General features: G+C 36.2%; 1 protein-coding gene across 2 annotated transcripts in view; it reads left to right on the forward strand.

Moving 5' to 3' along the window:
* LOC106067505 (angiopoietin-1-like) overlaps nt 1-21611 on the forward strand; it is a 57596-nt gene that overhangs the window by 12671 nt on the left and 23314 nt on the right. For both annotated transcript variants that reach the window (XM_056041998.1, XM_056042005.1), the window contains exon 4: nt 12591-12755. In XM_056041998.1, coding sequence (XP_055897973.1) covers nt 12591-12755 — 165 coding nt within the window. The remainder of the gene's footprint in view (nt 1-12590; nt 12756-21611) is intronic.

Below are 21611 nucleotides of genomic sequence, written 5' to 3' on the forward strand. Positions count from 1 at the left end.
AGTGATGGCACACAACACACAAATACATTTACGGCTATAAAACATTGGAAATTAAAATTTATTTATTTTTTTTTTTTGCATTTTTAGGATTCAATTGTAAATTGTGAGTTATAGTCTCAAATTTATTTATACAGTAGAATAATATCTGATTGAGTAAAGGTTGGATAAAGGTGACTAGGAAAAAATATTTGGGCTCAGAACTCATATCATCTATACTAAAAAATTTCTTATAAATTCAACATTTTCCAAAACAAAGTCTTTTTTAAAATAATTGTAATAAATTTGTGTGCAACTGCATAAACTCTGTTGCCATATTTGACTATTATGTTTTAAAACGTCAGCGGATGGGGCGGTAGAGTGCAATCGATTAATCAAGTAAGAGTCCTCGCTCCTTTTTATAATTTCTGCTAATGATTGCTTTTGGTATTAAAGAAAAGGGGGTGGGGGACTCGATATAAGAAATAAATTTATAGCATATACAAATGATACAAGTGACAGATGTTTGTTGTTGTTTTTGTAATTTCTGAACGAAAATACAAAAGAAAAAGTCTTGGTTTGTCCGATGGGCGGGACGTCGACTGCATGTATCGTCCCTCCCACCTGGTACAACTCTTTTTCATTTTATATTTACTAATGATAAAATTTGAGATTAGGGTGTGGTGCGACATAATATACAAATGGGTTCAAATATCAATAAGTAGCTTATCTTATATATATATTCAACTAATTTTGTTCACAAATTATGATTTCTCCATCAAAATAGGACCGCCCTCCTCACTCAAAGGGCTAGAGTGGGGAGGGCAGTAGATGCAATTGCCCCTTCCCGGCCGAATCGGGTAAGATACCAGAGGAAAGCGACATAGTATAAAAATGATATAGTAAATCAACTAATTTAATTGTGTTCACAAACTATGATTTCTCCACAAAAGTACGACGCCCCACCCCACTCAAAGGGTTTAGGTGGGAAGGGCAGTAGATATATTAGCCCCCCCCCCTCACCTAGTCGGCCAAAAGAGAAATTACAATATAAATATCTGTTAAAATATCAATAACAAGTTTTAATCAAATAAATATTTAATTGTTTCTGTTAACAAGCTGGGATTTCTACAAATAAATTGGACCGCCCCCCCCCCACTCGAAAGTTAATCGTAAGGGGGGGGGGGCGGGATTGATGCCATAGTCACCTCCCCACCCAACCAAATCGGCCAACATACCAGAGGGGGGCGAAATAATGTTAAAATAGGTTGAAATATAAATAATTAATAATAATAATAATAATAATAATAATAATCTTTATTATCCGTAAGGAAATTTGTCTTACAAAAGGTCTTAAAGTCTTCTTATTGACAATAGATTGTCCAGTGCTTTTAGGGTGAAATAAAACGCGAAATGAATCTTTGGAATATTACTACTTAAACAATCAATACCAGACCATGCCTTGAATATTCATTATCCTTGGGCCGATTCGGTGGGGCCCGCCTCAGAGTTTGTGTGATAACATAATTTCTCTTAGTAATCTTGTATACAATGACATCGATTACCTGAAATGTAATTGTGTATGCGGGACGGGCTGTATATGAATTAGTAATGAAATAAGTGGCAACAATTGCTTATGATCAAAAGGGTGGAGAGGATGAAGCATAAAAGTTGCTCTTTCTTTATGATAAAAAAATGTTTGAGTAAAAAAAAGAGTTTCAAATATTAATTGTCTATTACAGTATTATAAATATTCAAATAATGTTGACCATATTATGTTATATTATTAGTTGTTCTTTTTATACTTTTATTGATATATAGTAAAGTGCAAAGTTCGAGCGCATTAAGCCCGCTGGCAGCAATTTTCAAGTTTGGATTTTTATAGCACCGTAACGGTCTGACCTATGAAAAAAATGATGATATCGCTGAATTCCTCGTCCTTTTTTCTATAAAAATAAGTTGGATTTAATGTATCACTAGGCTTAGTTAAAATTAAATACGAAGTCAAAGAGGTGTAGGGTAATTATCGCCAAGCGTACTTTTCCTCGAGCGGATTTTTCCCCAGTTAGTAAGCTCGATCGGGTTGATGGAAGGTTCGAGCAGATCAAAGAAAATATATCTAAAAACATGTTTTAATATTTAATTTTTACTATAAAGTCATTTTCTTTCTACTCCAGCGCAAGAACACCATCCATTGCACCATTTCCCACCCTCCACAACTTCAAATAGTCTCTTTGAGCTGATGAGCAATCAGACTTAAAAATAGCCCTAAGCCCATTACCCATTTCCTTCACTGCCGGGTAGTAAAAAAGAATAATTCCACACCTCCTGAGTTTGACCTCACCATGAGGATGGCTGCCTGGTCGTGCGGTTTGCGCGCTGGACTGTCGTTCACATTTATCGATGGTCGAGGGTTCAAACCCTGCCCGCTCCCATCCCCCGTCGTCCTGCGGGAGGTTTGGACTAGGAAGTAATTATCCTCAACTCTGAAGGAACATCCGAAACATGTAAAACATTTTACAAACATGAACTTAGCCTTTACAAGGAAAAGGAAATAGTATGTGTCGGAAGTAAAGAAAAAAGGTGCATGCGCAGTAGCAATATAGTAGTAATTTGGTAAACATTCAAATAAAAAAGTTATAGCAATAAAAAGTGAACTGTTCGAACCTCTTGTCAAATCGGGACTGCTCGAACGTCGCACTTTACTCTACATGATTCTAGAATGTGCCTACTAACTAATGTAAACCTGGCCATACAGTAAAACTGAACCAAATTATTGATTCTTGTATTGACATCAAGCTTAGAGACTAGCTGTAATTAACCCCATGACGTGACAAACTCTGGCAGTTGTAATTAAACTCTTCAATTTTTTAAAACAACAAAGTTTCAATAATTTATTCCTATGTAGGAATTCATGCTACACCTTTTTTAAAACGTTTTTTCTTTAAACAGATCGCCAACTTTAGTTAACACAAATAGAATATACACAAATCAACATTTCAATGAGGCGTTCTAGGCTTTTTAGCGGCCACCGTAAGGGGAAAAGCAACAATTATTTTGTGTCGTTTGTCTGTCGCGCTGTTAGATCTCAAGAACTATAAGAGCTATTAAAAATCCTTTCACCGCATCGTTTGTTACTTGCAAAGTGTACCCAGGGGCGGTGTCGGCCCTGGTGTTGTCATACACTCCGACCCAGGGGCGGGTGTCGGCCCTGGTGTTGTCATACACTCCGACCCAGCAACTATGAAAGACAGTGATGGGAAAACTTTTTGAAAAGCGGGTCCAAAAAATGAAAGGAAGGACATAATTATTTTAATAAATAAAATGCCGAAATTTGGGTTTAAAAATTAATGATATCACTATTGAATTAAAACTAACGTTCTATGAAGCTATGAGTGTTTCCATAATAGTTCTTCTTAATTTGGATCAGGTTCGAACTATCACGGTTAAAGATATCACTGTTAAAGAGCTTGACTGTCACTGTTTGTAAATTTCTCTCTTGTTAGTTGAGCTCGTTGTTGATCTTTGCCGAATTATCAGGGGTGCTGGTATTTTGTAACAGTGATGCCGAGGATTATGTAGATGTATGTCTCTAGATCTAAATACTATCTTTGAGATTGAATAAGTGAAGATCCTTTTAAATCAAATACAGAACTTTAATTCAAAAACAAGGAATCACTGTAATATACAGTATTTGAATATTTACAATAGTAAACTGTATCAAAAAAAATAATTATAATTGACTACTAGATTGAATACAAATACAAGACTGATCTCTACCAATTCTAACTCAAAACTAAAGTACGTCTTAGCTCTAGGAGAATCTCGACACGACTGAAGTTTTTCTTTATTTTTAGCTCCCGCATCTCCTTTGACCGCTACTTAGACACTTGACTTTACCCAATCAAATCATCTCCTTCAACCAATCAAATAATTTCCTGTCAAGTGTCATGCATGTCATTTGAGTGATAGAAAGGTGTCTGCTTACGTCATAGGAAATATTCTGTGCTTGACCCATACTTTACAGGCGTAGATATATAACTTAAATAACCTAGACTTGGGTTTATTTTAAATTGATACGTGACACGGACGTAGCCAGGGGCGGACTGGGTATCAAAATCGGCCCGGGCATTAGCATATAAACCGGCCCACAATTGGAATGTCATATATTTTAGGTGTGTGGGGGATCTTTACCCCACTCCGCAATTTATATATATATATATATATATATATATATATATATATATATATATATATATATATATATATATATATATATATATATATATTAATTATATTAGTGTGTGCGTATATGTAATTAATCTTCATTACATTCTGATCTTTCATTCTTTCAAACGTTTTTTCTACCCTAGAATACTCTCTTCTTATAATTAGTGGAAAGACAGTACACACCGCCAAGGGACAGGTAGGAAGTCCGGAGCCAAGAATCATTTCCGTTATTTTAAGCTTTAAAAATGCACATTCTGAGGTATATACAGTGCAATTACCCTGCTACTCTTCCGAATGTTATATTATAGGTGTAAGCCTAATTCTCTACAAAATATATAAAGTATGATAACGCATCGAAAACTGGATGTATGCATTCGTAGGATTACATAATGTATTCTATTTATACATGCATGTAGTCTGGAAACTATAAACAATACTATAGCAGACTAATGAGTTGAAGTTTTTTGGTATTACTTATAGATTACAGACGTTTCTTAAAAAAATAAGATAGTTACGTCCTACGCGTTTCATGTGTCAATCTAGTCATGCATGTTGATCTGTGACTTAAAATATGCTAAATCATTTGTTTCCTGACTCAGGAAACCCATTCCATAAAAAAAAAAAGAGAAAGCAGAACGGTTAGAGAGGCACTTACTTAATGTGAAAAGCTCTTTCTTCCTCCTAGTACGTTCTCAAAAACGCGATTTGTATATATATGAATATACCATGACCAATTATTTAAACTATAAAATAAATCTCCTTTCATTAAATATTGGATGTGACAGCGCAATATAAATTATTGTAATTATTGTAATAATTTTCATCATTAATGACTTCATACTAAGCATAAGTTTGTCATGAATTATAATAGTATAAAAATTTATTTCGATCTAGATTTATTTTTTAATTACATAATATTTATTTGTAATAATTTGTAGTATTTTTAGATCTGTTTTTAAAAATAAACATAAAGAAACTTACTATTTCTTTTCAAATTGTAGAAAGTAGAACTTTATACCCATTTTGAGCTGTGAATAAAGTGGGCGGTTTGCAATTTCGCGGCTGTGTGTATGTGTTTAAGTTAATTTCTATTAAGTATTGTTAAAGAGCTAATTGTAGCGCCTATTTTTTTTTCTGCGTTATATCAATGTTTTCTAACTTAACTCTCTCATCCCTCTTTTTCGTTAACTGACAATGGAACCATCAGAATACGGGGGAGGGAAGGAGCAAAAAAAAAAATGGGAGCGCCATCAAAGGTCCATTCCGACAAGCAAAATGATTAGGCCAAACACAGCCTCGAAGACATCAAAGCATTCTATGCCACTCGTGCATAGCAGAAAGTACAGTATAACGTTTTGCAAATGATAATACGTACAGTGTTGAATTTCAAACAAAATTAATTGTAATTATAATTTAAAAAACAACAACAAAAAGTTCGGGCCTTTGTGTCGTGCTGCTGTTACTTTATTTTTTAAGTTGTCTGCTTTGAAATTTTTTTTTCTTTGGTCCAGACCGGCCCATTCGGTACCGGCCCACCGGGCATTTGCCCATATAGCCAGTCCGCCCCTGGACGTAGGTTATTATTGAAAGTAAACTGAGTTGTTCATCCTCTGACTTCCACATCTACTCATCTTAAGAAACACATTTAGAATCATCTCTAAGTTTTTTTGTTCGACTTGTAATTGCTGAAATGTTTTACGAACATGTATGAATGCAATTTAAAAACAAGGTTACAAAGACAGTTTGTGTGGAAAAACAAACTCAAAATCGGCCCCCGAAGTGGTCCACCCAGGCAGGCTTCAATATTTTCAGAAAGAACATCCAAATGAAATTATATCAAAGACAAATGAGAGATAAGAATGGAGAAAGAAGGTTGACAGATCTTGTGTAGTGCCCCAATGGTCCAGCAGATCAAAGGATAGGTGCAAGTGAATGCAAAGTTAGATGTGAATCTGGTCTAACTAGTTCCCCTTTCAGACCTTGTGGTCTATAGGGCAGATGATGTAAAGTTCATCTGTTTTTGTGGTCTACGGTTAACGAGGGTGTCATGTAGCCAGCACAACGACCAACCGCCTTTACTTTTCCCCAACTAATGTCAGGTACCCATTTGAGCTGGGTGGACTCAGAGGCGCCCAAGGATTCCGAAGTTGAAAATCCCAGTATTCACCAGGATTCGAACCCGGGACCCCGGTTCGGAAGCCAAGCGTTTTACCGCTCAGCTACCGCGCATCTCCTGGCCTAACTGAAGTCTTAGAATTGATGTAATTGCTTTTGAAAAGGCTTAATCTCTTATACGAATGCTAAAATAAAAACAAAAAAAAACACACTTTTGCTATAATAAAATGTTCACGAAAATGAAGTTTACAAGATTACTATTCGTTTTAATCTAGGTCTAACTTATAATGCATACTAATTAGCTTTTTCTCTTAAAAAAACTGCTTGCATAACTGATTTTAAAAATTAGATTTTTCGCTTTCAGAAAAAAAAAAGTAGCCGTTGCATCAGAACTTTGAATGGTCTAAAATATTGTGATGTCGGATTTTAAATATCTTTTCTAGTTTACGAGATCTAAACTGGATGGACGGACAGACATTTTGCACAAAACTAATAGCGTCTTTTCCCCTTTCGGGGGCCGCTAACATGAAAAACATTTTTTTAAATACTTTTTAACAAAGCTTATACGAAGTGTAACTGTATCAATTAGTTTGGATCAGTCATGTCATTAAATTTGCAATAGATCTAGACCAACAACAATAATTCTGTGGGATTAATATTGTTTTCTTGAGCGCTATTACATGCTATTTAGCTTTCTCAATACGCTATGATTCTATCAATTATCTGGACCTGTTGAGAAAAGAGGTGGAAGAAAGAAAGGGTTATCTGGGTGGATTCGACTGTAATTTGTTTGTAAAAGCACTTACAAAACATTAAATAAATACAAAATTAAAGGAAACGACCTAAATTCGAAATCGTTGCTCACGCCTCATCGGGCCGACGTGCTAACCACTCTACTAGCGAGGTACTTATGACTACAGAAGATTGTATACTCATATATTTGTTTCTTTCAATTTGTTTGGCCACCTATAATGGAGATTCAGATTATACTACCACTTCCGTGAAGTACAATTTCTTTACCTTGGTCAAAATACCAAAACAAAATAATTAGTTACCTATTGGTAACTAATTAATTAATTGGTAATTAACGAATTAGTTAAATTTTTCTTATTGATTCTTGTGTTGTAAGGTAAAAGAAATAATTGTGGAAAATTTTAGCTTGATCCGAGATTGGGTGTTGGAAAAATAGCGTGTACAAACTTTTTATTTATAGGAAGTACGCCTCTTGCGATCTATGGGTCATCTGTTGCTGTGACCCACCTCTAACGAGGATGTCATGTGGCCAGCACAAAGATCCACTGCCTTTACCTTTCCCCAACTAATGTTAGGTGCCCTTTAGAGTTATGTGGACTCATGGACGTCCTAAAACGTACACCAAAATTGAGTTTAGGCTCCTAATAGAAATTAAAATGTGTAATATTAAAACTTGCACTTTTACCTGCCTTAGTGGTCCACTTCGGGGTCGATTTTGAGTTTGTGTTTCCACATAAACTATCTTTGTAACCTTGTTTGTGGTAGACTTAAGAGTACGTATAAACATTCCATCCATCCATCCCAGTGGCGCTACAGCCCATGGAGGGCTCTGGCCTGCTTAAACACATCCTTCCATTCAGATTGTGACAGGTGAGGAAATGTGACGTGTGTTTGGCGCGTTTAGTGTCTATGGGGTGATTATTTTTAAAGCTATCACACACCAACCTATCAGCATATAAATCGGGAGCAGGCACGCAACGAGACAAGCAATGAAAGATAGATACAAAGTTAAAAATGAAGAATATTTATTTACATAAATATTTACATATGAGAATAAAAAGGGGGAGGGTTTGCATCTATCTCTAGTGAATGCTATGTTTAATCATCACTCTTGCACCTAATAAGAGAGTATGTCACTTTGTCTTCTGAACTTAGCTGGTTGTCCTGTTGATGTCGCAGCTGGCTGTGTCCTGGCTTGAGGTTTTGCAGCTGGAGGTGGCCCTCTAGCGGATAGAGGGACGCCGGTGATTCAGTTCTTGTGGAGTCTCAATCCAAAGTTCTGATATCGGTAGTGGGCACAGTAGGGCGGGTGGCGGCTACGGTGGGCACAAAGTTACTGCGGGCAGAGCTGATCTGCCGTGGGCAGCGTAGTTGACAGGATATGTCCAGTGAGTTGCAGAGGGTTGGCGTAGCTATGACGTCTCGCACAGATCTGAGTCTATAGGGACGTCGCACATAATAAGATGACAGGTAGGCTGTCGAATAGGCGGGCAAGGCCGATAGCGCCAAGTAGTAGAGTTGAGTAGATCCACGTGGTCAGTAGAAGATACTCATCAATAGCAAATAGTTGAGTAGTGTCGAGTAGACACTAAACAGCAAATAGGCAAATAGCAAATACAGTGCTGAATAGCACTAAGCACATAGGCAATAGGTGATTCTCGATAGCAAATAGGCAAGTGCAGTGCTGAATAGCACTAAGCACAAAGGCAATAGGTGATTCTCGATAGCTAATAGGCAGTAATGTCGAGTAGACACTGAACAGCAAATAGCAAATAAATAGGCAGACACCTGCGGGAGGCACCAGGTACTCCTCTAGGAGTAAGGATAAATGAAGTAGTCCAGACTCGATTGCTCAGATAGAATGAGAAATAAGAGACTCTGATTTGATTTGGATCTACTTTATATAGGCCTGGAGAATATGGGCGGAAACAGGAAATGTCCTAGGCTAAGATTTATCTTACACGTGGGTGAATTAGACTTGAGATGGGAGTCACACCTTGGAGCGTCGAGAAGCGCTTTGAATAGAGTAATCTCCTAGATCAAAGAGAGACGTGGGAGAAGAGGGGGGGGGGGAATGACTTGCATTCCACACAAGGTGGTGTCATCTGCGCCCGTCAGACACCCGGCCGGTCCGATCAAAGAAAATGTGTCTATCTTTACCCCGGTCAAGGGAAGATAAGTGAAAAGACGCGGACTAGCTATCTCCAATGTGGTCAACTAAGTCTAGCCTGGAGAGGAAAAGGCTAAGTCTAGCCTGGAGAGGAAAAGGTGGTACGGGTGGAGAATTTGGGGGTAGGATGGGGAAATAACTAAAATAAAATAAATAAATAAGGAATAATAATAATTAATGCTGTGATAAATTTGAGTGACTCTGACAGCGAGCTTTTGACTTGTCACATAGATCTCTCCTGGGCCTTTCGTCTCCACGCCCTAACCCCTAGCTGATGCATATCTGCTTCCACATCATCAATCCATCGTATTCGGGGTCTGCCTTTGGGTCGCCTGCCTTTTGTTTTTTGCCTGTATACGATTTTCACTCCTCTGTTATCTGACATTCTTTCAATGTGACCTGCCCAACGTAGTCTGTTCTTTTTTATTTCGTTCACTATTGGTGGGTCTTCATACAATTGATATAACTCATGGTTAGTGCGTGTCCCTCCACCTTGTTTCATCCTGTATGGCACCATATATTTTCCAGAGGATTTTCCGTTCCCAAGTATTAAGTAAATATTCAGATGTCTTTGTTTGTGTCCAGGTCTCTCTTGCATACATTGCTGCTGGTCTTATTATGGTTTTGTATATTATTTTCTCGTTTTTTCTTGAAATTGTTTAGCTCTAAAGTAAATGGTGGGTGCTATAAAATGCCCTGTTGCCTCCTGCTATTCTTTCCTTTATTTTTGTTAGTAGGTCATTTTTTAAATCAATTGCACTTCCTAGATAGTTGAAAGTTTGGACATGTTCAAATTCGTGGTCTTTGATTTTGATGTATTGGTATTGTCCCTCTGTTTGATTGTCTCTTGTCATTACGATGTACTTGGTTTTACTGTCATTGACCTCAAGTCCTGCTGGTCGAGATGCTTCTTCTAGTTGTGTGGTCAGAGGTTTCTTTACCCAATAAGGCAATGTCATCGGCATAAGCAAGGTATTGTAGAGGTTGGTTGTATATCGTCCCTGTTGGTTGTGGACCTGTGTTTTCTCTCCTGAAGTAGTTAGTGATAGTTCCCCTCGTGTGTATATTTATTTTTCTTATTACTCTCTCCAGTGTTAAATTGAAAAGCATGCAGGAAAGTGCGTCTCCTTGTCTTAATCCTCATTAATTCTAAATTCCCGTGAGTGTTCTCCTTGTATTGTGACTTTGCTTTTTGAGTTGTTTAATGTCATATGTATAAGTCTTGTCAGCTAGTTAGGTATTCCAAAATCCTGTATTTCCTTCTGATACTGTCATAAGCCATTTTATAGTCTATAAAGAGTTGGTGGATTGGTATGTTGTATTCACGCATTTAAACATTCCATCTGTTGCAATTTAAAATGTCAGCAATTAATATGATGGCAAATAATGCAGAATTAGAATCTGTACGTCGCGAGAGTATTTGTATCATTCAAAACAAGACTATGGCATGGATAGAATTCTAGATCTATATGGAGTTCAAAACGAAAACAAGTCTACATTTATTAGTTCAGAATTTAGAACTAGGCTGTCCTATACTTACACACATGCTCATTAAGGGCCAATTGGTCCTTTCATCTGTAATTAGTACACACTCACCAGGACTCCAATAAATCTCTTTGTTTCCTTGTTTATAAAAATGTTTTCAGAGACTACAAGCAGGACCTCGTGTATTGTGTTTAAATGATTGGAAGCCTTTCCTATGTAGGGAGACAGGATTGTGGTTATAGATAGCTTGCATATCATAGCTTCTGCTAGACTTTCTGAAAACGTAGAAACTTGTCACTCACTTACATTTGTGCGAAGCAGGACGTTTCGGCGCGGCAGTTTTGGCGCAGTCGTTTTGACGCGAAGGTATTTTTAGCGCAGCCGTTTTGGCGCATGGTAAGTTTTGGCGCGAAATGTTTTGGTCATATTTTGTACGTTCATTGTATTTGTTTCAAAAGACATCTCTCTGTTTTGTATGTGTGTTTGTGTTGAACGTAGTTGTCATGGACACAACAAGAGAGAGAGATTTTGTCCGTTAGTTTGTGCCTTTGTGGTATCAAAGTTTGTTATTTGATTATTGTTAGATAACTAACATTCCACAAGACCAGGCAGCCATCCACACTTCACAGTATGCGTGCATGAAATAGTCGAAGTTATTGAAACATTTTTTCGTGTGTGTGTGGGGGGGGGAAAGAATGTATACTTTGTTTATATTGGTATAATATAGTGAAAATAAAACTGGTTATTATACATTTTTAAACACAATTTTAAGCGAAAAACATAAGAAGTTTTTGTACATTATATTTGTAAGTTATTTGAGTCATTATTTTTATATCTGCTAACAAAATTTATTTAATGTTAACAATAACAATGTCCATTAATCAATGTGACTTATCATTTTGTCTTTTCCTCGCTTCGGCTGGACTCTTTACATTGTTTATATAGACTGCCACCAGGTTTTCAGAAAAATAAAATTATAAAATGAAATGGCGAAAGTTTTGCCAGTCTGTCAGCTTGCTGGACCAATGATTCGTGAATGTTCCAAACTACGCGAGATTATACTGACGAGAAGTGCTAGAAACAGATCTTACCCGTACAAGAGTATGTACCCCAGAAGAGAGGGGCGGGATAGGTGTCAAAGTAATGACCAGTCAGAAGGAGATGATCATCAGACGCATGACGCCAACGACCAGTGCGCGGTGCTGGTCTTGTCTTCATTTGTTTGACTTCACCTGCGTCAAGATGAAATGTGTCACCCAAATCACCCCTAACCAATGTCTCAAAATATTTCTTTTAAAAGTATCTTAGCTTGTTCTGATATTAAATTGATGTCAATTCTTTTTTTTTAAATGTCTTTTGGAAAGAAATGGAAGAATGCCATCCAGTGCACTTAGCAGAACTCACATATAATTAAAGGGGGTGGAGGGACCATGTCATTTCCATTCAGGAATCTGACTTATTATATATTCATGAAATAAGCAAAACAAAAAAAAAACACAAAAAAATTCGCTGGACGGTGTTAGAATTCCTACTATACATACAATATTAGTGTAGAGTGAAATAAATATTGTTATAAAAGCTAGGTACTTATTAAATTATAGTCAAATTATATCTCGCGGCAAAACGTCTCGTGACCAAAAACGGCTGCGCCAAAACGTCACGTACCGACATTTGTGAATCCCGCGGGGCCCACTTATGTTTGTATGATAACACTAACTCTATTTTTAATCTTGGATAAGAGTTTATAAGTTTATTATTAGATAATAGTCGCATGAAAGAGATTATTTTAAAGTTGGATCATTTTAAGAAAAAAATATCTTTTTTCGAGAATATTATTAGCTATTGTTAATGACTGTTGCAGACGAGTTAATGACCTTGAGAGGTGGATGTACAATGTGAGGAACAAGCTACGCAGTAGCAGAAGTAGCAACGTCGGCAGCAGTTCAGTGTCTGGTGAGGACAGTTTCATGAATCTACCCCAACAGCAAGGAATCTCAACGGACTTGGGTACAATGCTTAAAAACAGGTGGGTATATCTAGATCTAGTTATTTGGTGGTGAATCAAAACTGTTGAAATAAGAGCCATATACAAAGTTATGTTCACTAGCGGATCCAGAACTTTGGAGTGGGGGGAGGGGGGATTTTTTCCCAAACCCTAACCCTAACGCCCAGTAAACCCTAACCCTATGCATAAACGTGCAGCATATCTATAGGCCTACACATATATCTATAGGCCTATACACATATCTATAGGCCTAACACACATATCTATAGGCCTACACATATATCTATAGGCCTACACATATATCTAAAGGCCTAACACACATATCTATAGGCCTACACATATATCTATAGGCCTACACATATATCTATAGGCCTAACACACATATCTATAGGCCTAACACACATATCTATAGGCCTAACACACATATATCTATAGGCCTACACACATATCTATAGGCCTACACACATATCTATAGGCCTAACACACATATCTATAGGCCTAACACACATATCTATAGGCCTAACACACATATATCTATAGGCCTACACATATATCTATAGGCCTACACACATATCTATAGGCCTACACACATATCTATAGGCCTACACACATATCTATAGGCCTACACACACATATCTATAGGCCTAACACACATATCTATAGGCCTAACACACATATCTATAGGCCTAACACACATATATCTATAGGCCTACACATATATCTATAGGCCTACACACATATCTATAGGCCTACACACATATCTATAGGCCTACACACATATCTATAGGCCTAACACACATATCTATAGGCCTAACACACATATCTATAGGCCTAACACATATATATCTATAGGCCTAACACACATATCTATAGGCCTACACACATATCTATAGGTCTACACACATATCTATAGGCCTAACACACATATCTATAGGCCTAACACACATATCTATAGGCCTACACACATATCTATAGGCCTACACACATATCTATAGGCCTACACACATATCTATAGGCCTAACACACATATATCTATAGGCCAACACACATATATCTATAGGCCTACACACATATCTATATGCCTACACACATATCTATAGGCCTACACACATATCTATAGGCCTACACACATATCTATAGGCCTACACATATATCTATAGGCCTACACATATATCTATAGGCCTACACACATATATATAGGCCTACACATATATCTATAGGCCTACACACATATATCTATAGGCCTACACATATATCTATAGGCCTACACACATATATCTATAGGCCTACACACATATATCTATAGGCCTACACACATATCTATAGGCCTACACACATATCTATAGGCCTACACACATATCTATAGGCCTACACACATATCTATAGGCCTACACACATATCTATAGGCCTACACACATATATCTATAGGCCTACACACATATCTATAGGCCTACACACATATCTATAGGCCTACACATATATCTATAGGCCTACACATATATCTATAGGCCTACACATATATCTATAGGCCTACACACATATATCTATAGGCCTACACACACATATCTATAGGCCTACACACACATATCTATAGGCCTACACACATATATCTATAGACCTACACATATATCTATAGGCCTACACATATATCTATAGGCCTACACATATATCTATAGGCCTACACATATATCTATAGGCCTACACATATATCTATAGGCCTACACACATATCTATAGGCCTACACATATATCTATAGGCCTACACATATATCTATAGACCTAACACACATATCTATAGACCTACACACATATCTATAGGCCTACACATATATCTATAGGCCTACACACATATATCTATAGGCCTAACACACATATCTATAGGCCTAACACACATATCTATAGGCCTACACACATATCTATAGGCCTACACACATATCTATAGGCCTACACACATATCTATAGGCCTACACACATATATCTATAGGCCTACACACATATCTATAGGCCTACACACATATCTATAGGCCTACACATATATCTATAGGCCTACACATATATCTATAGGCCTACACACATATATCTATAGGCCTACACACATATATATAGGCCTACACATATATCTATAGGCCTACACACATATATCTATAGGCCTACACATATATCTATAGGCCTACACACATATATCTATAGGCCTACACACATATATCTATAGGCCTACACACATATCTATAGGCCTACACACATATCTATAGGCCTACACATATATCTATAGGCCTACACATATATCTATAGGCCTACACACATATATCTATAGGCCTACACACATATATCTATAGGCCTACACACACATATCTATAGGCCTACACATATATCTATAGGCCTACACACATATATCTATAGGCCTACACACATATCTATAGGCCTACACATATATCTATAGGCCTACACACATATCTATAGGCCTACACACATATATCTATAGGCCTACACACATATATCTATAGGTCTAACACACATATCTATAGGCCTACACATATATATCTATAGGCCTACACACACATATCTATAGGCCTACACACATATATCTATAGGCCTACACACATATATCTATAGGCCTACACACATATCTATAGGCCTACACATATATCTATAGGCCTACACACATATCTATAGGCCTACACACATATCTATAGGCCTACACACATATATCTATAGGCCTACACACATATCTATAGGCCTACACACATATATCTATAGGCCTACACACATATATCTATAGGTCTAACACACATATCTATAGGCCTACACATATATATCTATAGGCCTACACACATATCTATAGGCCTACACACATATATCTATAGGCCTACACACATATATCTATAGGCCTACACACATATCTATAGGCCTACACATATATCTATAGGCCTACACACATATCTATAGGCCTACACACATATCTATAGGCCTACACACATATCTATATATGAGAAGAAAAAAAAAGCGCAGCATGTCTCAACCTTCGGCGAGAAACAAAAGAACTGGGACAGCGCTAGAAGGTTCTCTGGTGGGGACGCCCAAAGCGTTTTCTGGCATTCTTTACAGCAGAAACGCATTCTTCTGACAACTACAGCTCTTTATTCATCAGTGGGGTTCTGACGCCAAAAAAGGTTTCTTGCATATTTCACAGAAGAAACGCCTTATCCTGACCTAAAGCTCATTATTCATACTATTTAAAAAGGACCTTTTGAATAATGTTGTACTTGAAAGATATTTTAATATGAATTTAGACCTAAAGGCCCTTAATACATTGCAAATAAACCCGATTTGTGCCTTGATAAGATACCCCACATGTTTAGATTTTGGCTTTGAGGATCGCCGCCGAAAGAAAAATTTTTCGATAAATAATATTAAATAAAATTAAAGTATAAATTGTGAGTTATGGCCCAAATTTATTTAACTAGAAAAATATCAGATTGAGTAAAGATTGGGACAAGGTGACTATGACAATATTATTTGGGTTTAGAACTCATATCAACCATGACTCTTATACTGAAAAATTTCGTTTGAATTCTAGCTTTTCCAATGCAAAGTCTTTTTAAAAACAATTATGATAAATTCATGTGAAATTACATAAATTCTGTCTAGAAAGGGGAGGGGCTGTAGAGTAAAAACGATTAATCCTCGCTCCTTTAATAATTTCTGCTAATGATAAAATTTGAGATTAGATTGTGGTACGACATAATATACAATGGGTTCACATATCAATACGTAGTTTATATTATATAGATATTCAACTAATTTTGTTCAAAAATTATGATTCTCCATAAAAATAGGACTGCCCCCCCCCACTCAGAGGGCTAGAGTGGGGAGGGCAGTACATGCAATCGCCCTCCCCCCAACCCCACCGAATCGGCCAAGATATCAGAAGGGGAGCGACATAATATAAAATGTATATATTAATTAAATTTTTTTTTTCATAAACTATGATTTCTCCCTAAAAGTAGGTCCGCCCCCCCTACTCAAAGGGTTTAGGCGGGAAGGGCAGTAGAGGTATTCGCCCCCTCCCAATCGGCAAACAGGGAACGACATAATAACAAGTTTTAATGATATAGTTATTTAATTGATTCTGTTAGCAAGCTGTGATTTCTACAAATAAATTAGACCCCCCCCCCCACTCGAAAGTGTAGGGGGGGGCGGGATTGATACCATCGCCCCCTCCCGACCCCACCAAATCGGCCAACATACTAGAGGGGAGGGCGAAATAATCTAAAAATAGGTTGAAATATAAATAATTAGTATATATTATTAACATAAGTAATAAATTCGTATACAAATTGTGTGAATTCTATACTAAAATTCCTCCGCCCCCCCGGGGGGGGGGTCGGTCAAGTGGGGGTGGTGGCGATCGCCCCTACTGCCCCCCCCCCTGGATCCGCCAGTGGTTATGTTACTGTTCCTGTGATGTGTACTATAAGTATAACAAGGTTATGTGGTTATGTTACTGTTCCTGTGATATGTACTATAAGTATAACAAGGTTATGTGGTTATGTTACTGTTCCTGTGATGTGTACTATAAGTATAACAAGGTTATGTGGTTATGTTACTGTTCCTGTGATGTGTACTATAAGTATAACAAGGTTATGTGGTTATGTTACTGTTCCTGTGATATGTACTATAAGTATAACAAGGTTATGTGGTTATGTTACTGTTCCTGTGATATGTACTATAAGTATAACAAGGTTATGTGGTTATGTTACTGTTCCTGTGATGTGTACTATAAGTATAACAAGGTTATGTGGTTATGTTACTGTTCCTGTGATGTGTACTATAAGTATAACAAGGTTATGTGGTTATGTTACTGTTCCTGTGATATGTACTATAAGTATAACAAGGTTATGTGGTTATGTTACTGTTCCTGTAATGTGTACTATAAGTATAACAAGGTTATGTGGTTATGTTACTGTTCCTGTGATGTGTACTATAAGTATAACAAGGTTATGTGGTTATGTTACTGTTCCTGTGATATGTACTATAAGTATAACAAGTTTATGTGGTTATGTTACTGTTCCTGTGATGTGTACTATAAGTATAACAAGGTTATGTGGTTATGTTACTGTTCCTGTGATGTGTACTATAAGTATAACAAGGTTATGTGGTTATGTTACTGTTCCTGTGATATGTACTATAAGTATAACAAGGTTATGTGGTTATGTTACTGTTCCTGTGATATGTACTATAAGTATAACAAGGTTATGTGGTTATGTTACTGTTCCTGTAATGTGTACTATAAGTATAACAAGGTTATGTGGTTATGTTACTGTTCCTGTGATGTGTACTATAAGTATAACAAGGTTATGTGGTTATGTTACTGTTCCTGTGATATGTACTATAAGTATAACAAGTTTATGTGGTTATGTTACTGTTCCTGTGATGTGTACTATAAGTATAACAAGGTTATGTGGTTATGTTACTGTTCCTGTGATGTGTACTATAAGTATAACAAGGTTATGTGGTTATGTTACTGTTCCTGTGATATGTACTATAAGTATAACAAGGTTATGTGGTTATGTTACTGTTCCTGTGATATGTACTATAAGTATAACAAGGTTAAAAATAAAAATGCAGTTTTTTGGATTATGGGTGATTTCAACCTACCTGATATAAATTGGAAAACACTAACCATAGATAAACACCAAAACCTTAAGGACATAAATGAGCTTTTCATAGAAACTTTACACAACCTAAGTTTAGATCAAATCATTAAAAAGCCAACTAGATTAAACAACACATTAGATCTCTTCTTAACCAACAGACCTGGATTAGTAGTTGATTATGATATTATCCCTGGTCTATCAGACCATGAGATCATAAAAATACACAGTCAGATAAAAGCAGTAGCCAATATAAAACCCAAAAGAAAAATCTTACTCTGGAATAAATGTAACCTAACACAACTACACCAAGCTGCATTAAACTTTCAACAAACATTCTTATTAGAAAAAGACATTAACCAACCAGTCGATGACCTCTGGAATTTCATTAAAAACCATCTTAAAAGCATTATAGAAAATCAAATACCAACTAAATACACATCAAACAAAATAAATAAATGCTGGTTTAATAATAGACTAAAGAAGCTTTGTAAACAGAAGGAAAACCTATATAGAAAATTTAAAGAAACTAATGCAGAAAGAGTTTACAAAAAGTATATAAAAATTAAACACTTAACCCAAAAAGTAAGCAGACAGCTGCAGAGTGAATACATAAACAATGTAATATCTAAAGACAACAACAAAAACCTATGGTCATACATTAAGTCTAAGAAAATGGAAACAACAGGCGTAGCGCCATTAAAAGATGAACATAACATAATACATAATGAAAATGAAACTAAAGCAAACATTCTAAACAAATACTTTGCATCAGCATTCTCAGCCCCAGGAGACAAAGACATATTACTGAATTTGAACCAAGTAGACAACATAGAAGATATAGTAGTACAAGAAAATGGAATTCAAAAACTATTAGCCAACACCAAACCAAATAAAGCTTCTGGACCTGATGGTATTCCAGCTAGATTACTCAAAGAACTAAGTAATGAGCTAGCCACAGTGTTCAAAATACTCTTTCAGGCTTCACTTAACCAGGGCAGAGTACCAAAGGACTGGAAAGAAGCTAATGTCACCCCCCTATTTAAAAAAGGAGAAAAATCTGACCCAGGAAACTACAGACCAGTATCACTTACCAGCATCACATGTAAAATCCTAGAACACATAATATGTAGAAACATTATAAACCACTTAGACAAACATAATGTCCTCACACCATACCAACATGGCTTTAGGAAATATAGATCATGTGAAACACAACTAATAGGACTAATTGATGATTTTTCAAAAGGTTTAGATAATAGCGAACAAATAGATGCTATCTTACTAGATTTTTCTAAGGCTTTTGAGAAAGTTCACCACCATAGTTTGCTTAAAAAATTAAAATATTTCGGCATTAATGGTCCACTGCATCAGTGGATTAAAGACTTTCTGATAGGGAGAGAACAAACTGTAATAATAAATGGCTCTAAATCAACACCGATAACAGTAAACTCAGGTGTACCTCAAGGAACAGTCTTGGGTCCACTACTATTTTTAATTTACATAAATGATTTACCAAATTGCATTACTTCAGGAACAAAAGTCAGATTATTTGCAGACGATTGCATAATATATAGAACAATAAAAACAACACAAGACACAGATATTTTACAAAGAGAATTAGATGAATTACAGAAATGGGAATCAAATTGGAGCATGTCTTTCCACCCAGAAAAATGTCAGTTGTTAAGAGTAACAAAAAAACTAAAACAAATTAATTCCACTTATCTTATTCATGGCAAACCAGTAACACAGACTAAAAACGCAAAATACCTAGGTGTTATAATAAATGAAAAACTGTCATGGAATCCACATATTGATGAAACTACAAAAAAATCAAACAAAGCATTAGGATTTATTAAAAGAAATTTCTATAAATCAAATAAGAACATAAAACTAAAATGTTATTTAACCTTGGTTAGGCCAATAATAGAATATGCATCCTCTGTTTGGGACCCCTCAACTCAAGAAAACATTAAGAAACTAGAACAGACACAAAATAGAGCAGTGCGATTCATAACAAACGAATATTCACATTTGACTAGAGTAACACCTTTATTAAAATCACTAAATTTAGAAAGCCTTCAGGACAGAAGGCTCAAAAGTAAAGTAGCAATAATACATAAAACACTGAACCATAATCTTCAAATACAAAAACAAAATTTAATTAAATACTCTGAAAGACACAAAGATAAAGGCACATTCCTCGTCCCATATGCTAGGACCAATTTGTACAAATACTCCTTCTTCCCTAGTGCTATTAGAGCATGGAATGGGTTGCCTGAGCTAGCCAGGAAAACCAGTGACTTGGCAGAATTTAAGTCATTGGTTAATATGCATGACTAAATGCATGACGCGTAGGACGTAATCATCTTCTTTTTTGAAGTAACGTCTGTATTATATAAGATAAGATAAGATAAGGTTATGTGGTTATGTTACTGTTCCTGTGATATGTACTATAAGTATAACAAGGTTATAACTCTTCCTAGTCGTTCCAACCAATGTCCTTAGTCAGCGTTACCCCCCCCCCCTAGCACATCAGGTGTACGTTGAGAAGACTTCCCGGTACATGCACCAATTACTTCCTGTTCACTCAAATACACTCACATTAAACAGATTGCCCTCTATTTAGAAACTTTATCCCATGACAAATTAAACTCTCAGGTTAAGACAATAGTCCCTATAGTAGGGCAATACAGGAAAACTCCTGGGAGACATTTGTCACTGTTCTGAGCATGAATTGATTTTTTTTAATGGCATTTAATGACGCAAGGCTGGGATTTTTTGTTTGTTTGTATATTGTCAAGTGTTTTTAAATTCCGTCTAATAAATGTCTACAAATAAATCACAATGCAGACTAAAATGTTGTTTTTTTTTAATTTGTTGTCTTAAAATGTTAGCATGTTCTCAAAAAATGTCCTTGATATGATTACCGACATTGTGAGAATCAGACGTAAGCCTCGACTGCACTTTAAAGACCATGTCTTGAGAATAGGCACACGATAAAAAGAGAATTATAATTGCTTACAATAAACTTCGTGATGTGATGTCTAATTTATTGTCATTTTTTTATTATAAACTTTATTTAATCAATGCCTCTGATGTAGTGCATATGTATGTAAAAAATAAACTTAGTTTTCCAGTCACAGAAATGATGATTATTTTGATCGTTTCTTTATAGTCCAAAACGTCCATAACAAGACAAGAGCACATTATTTAATCAT

The sequence above is a fragment of the Biomphalaria glabrata genome, chromosome 1, assembly GCF_947242115.1.
Source record: "Biomphalaria glabrata chromosome 1, xgBioGlab47.1, whole genome shotgun sequence".
NCBI classification, from domain to species: domain Eukaryota; kingdom Metazoa; phylum Mollusca; class Gastropoda; family Planorbidae; genus Biomphalaria; species Biomphalaria glabrata.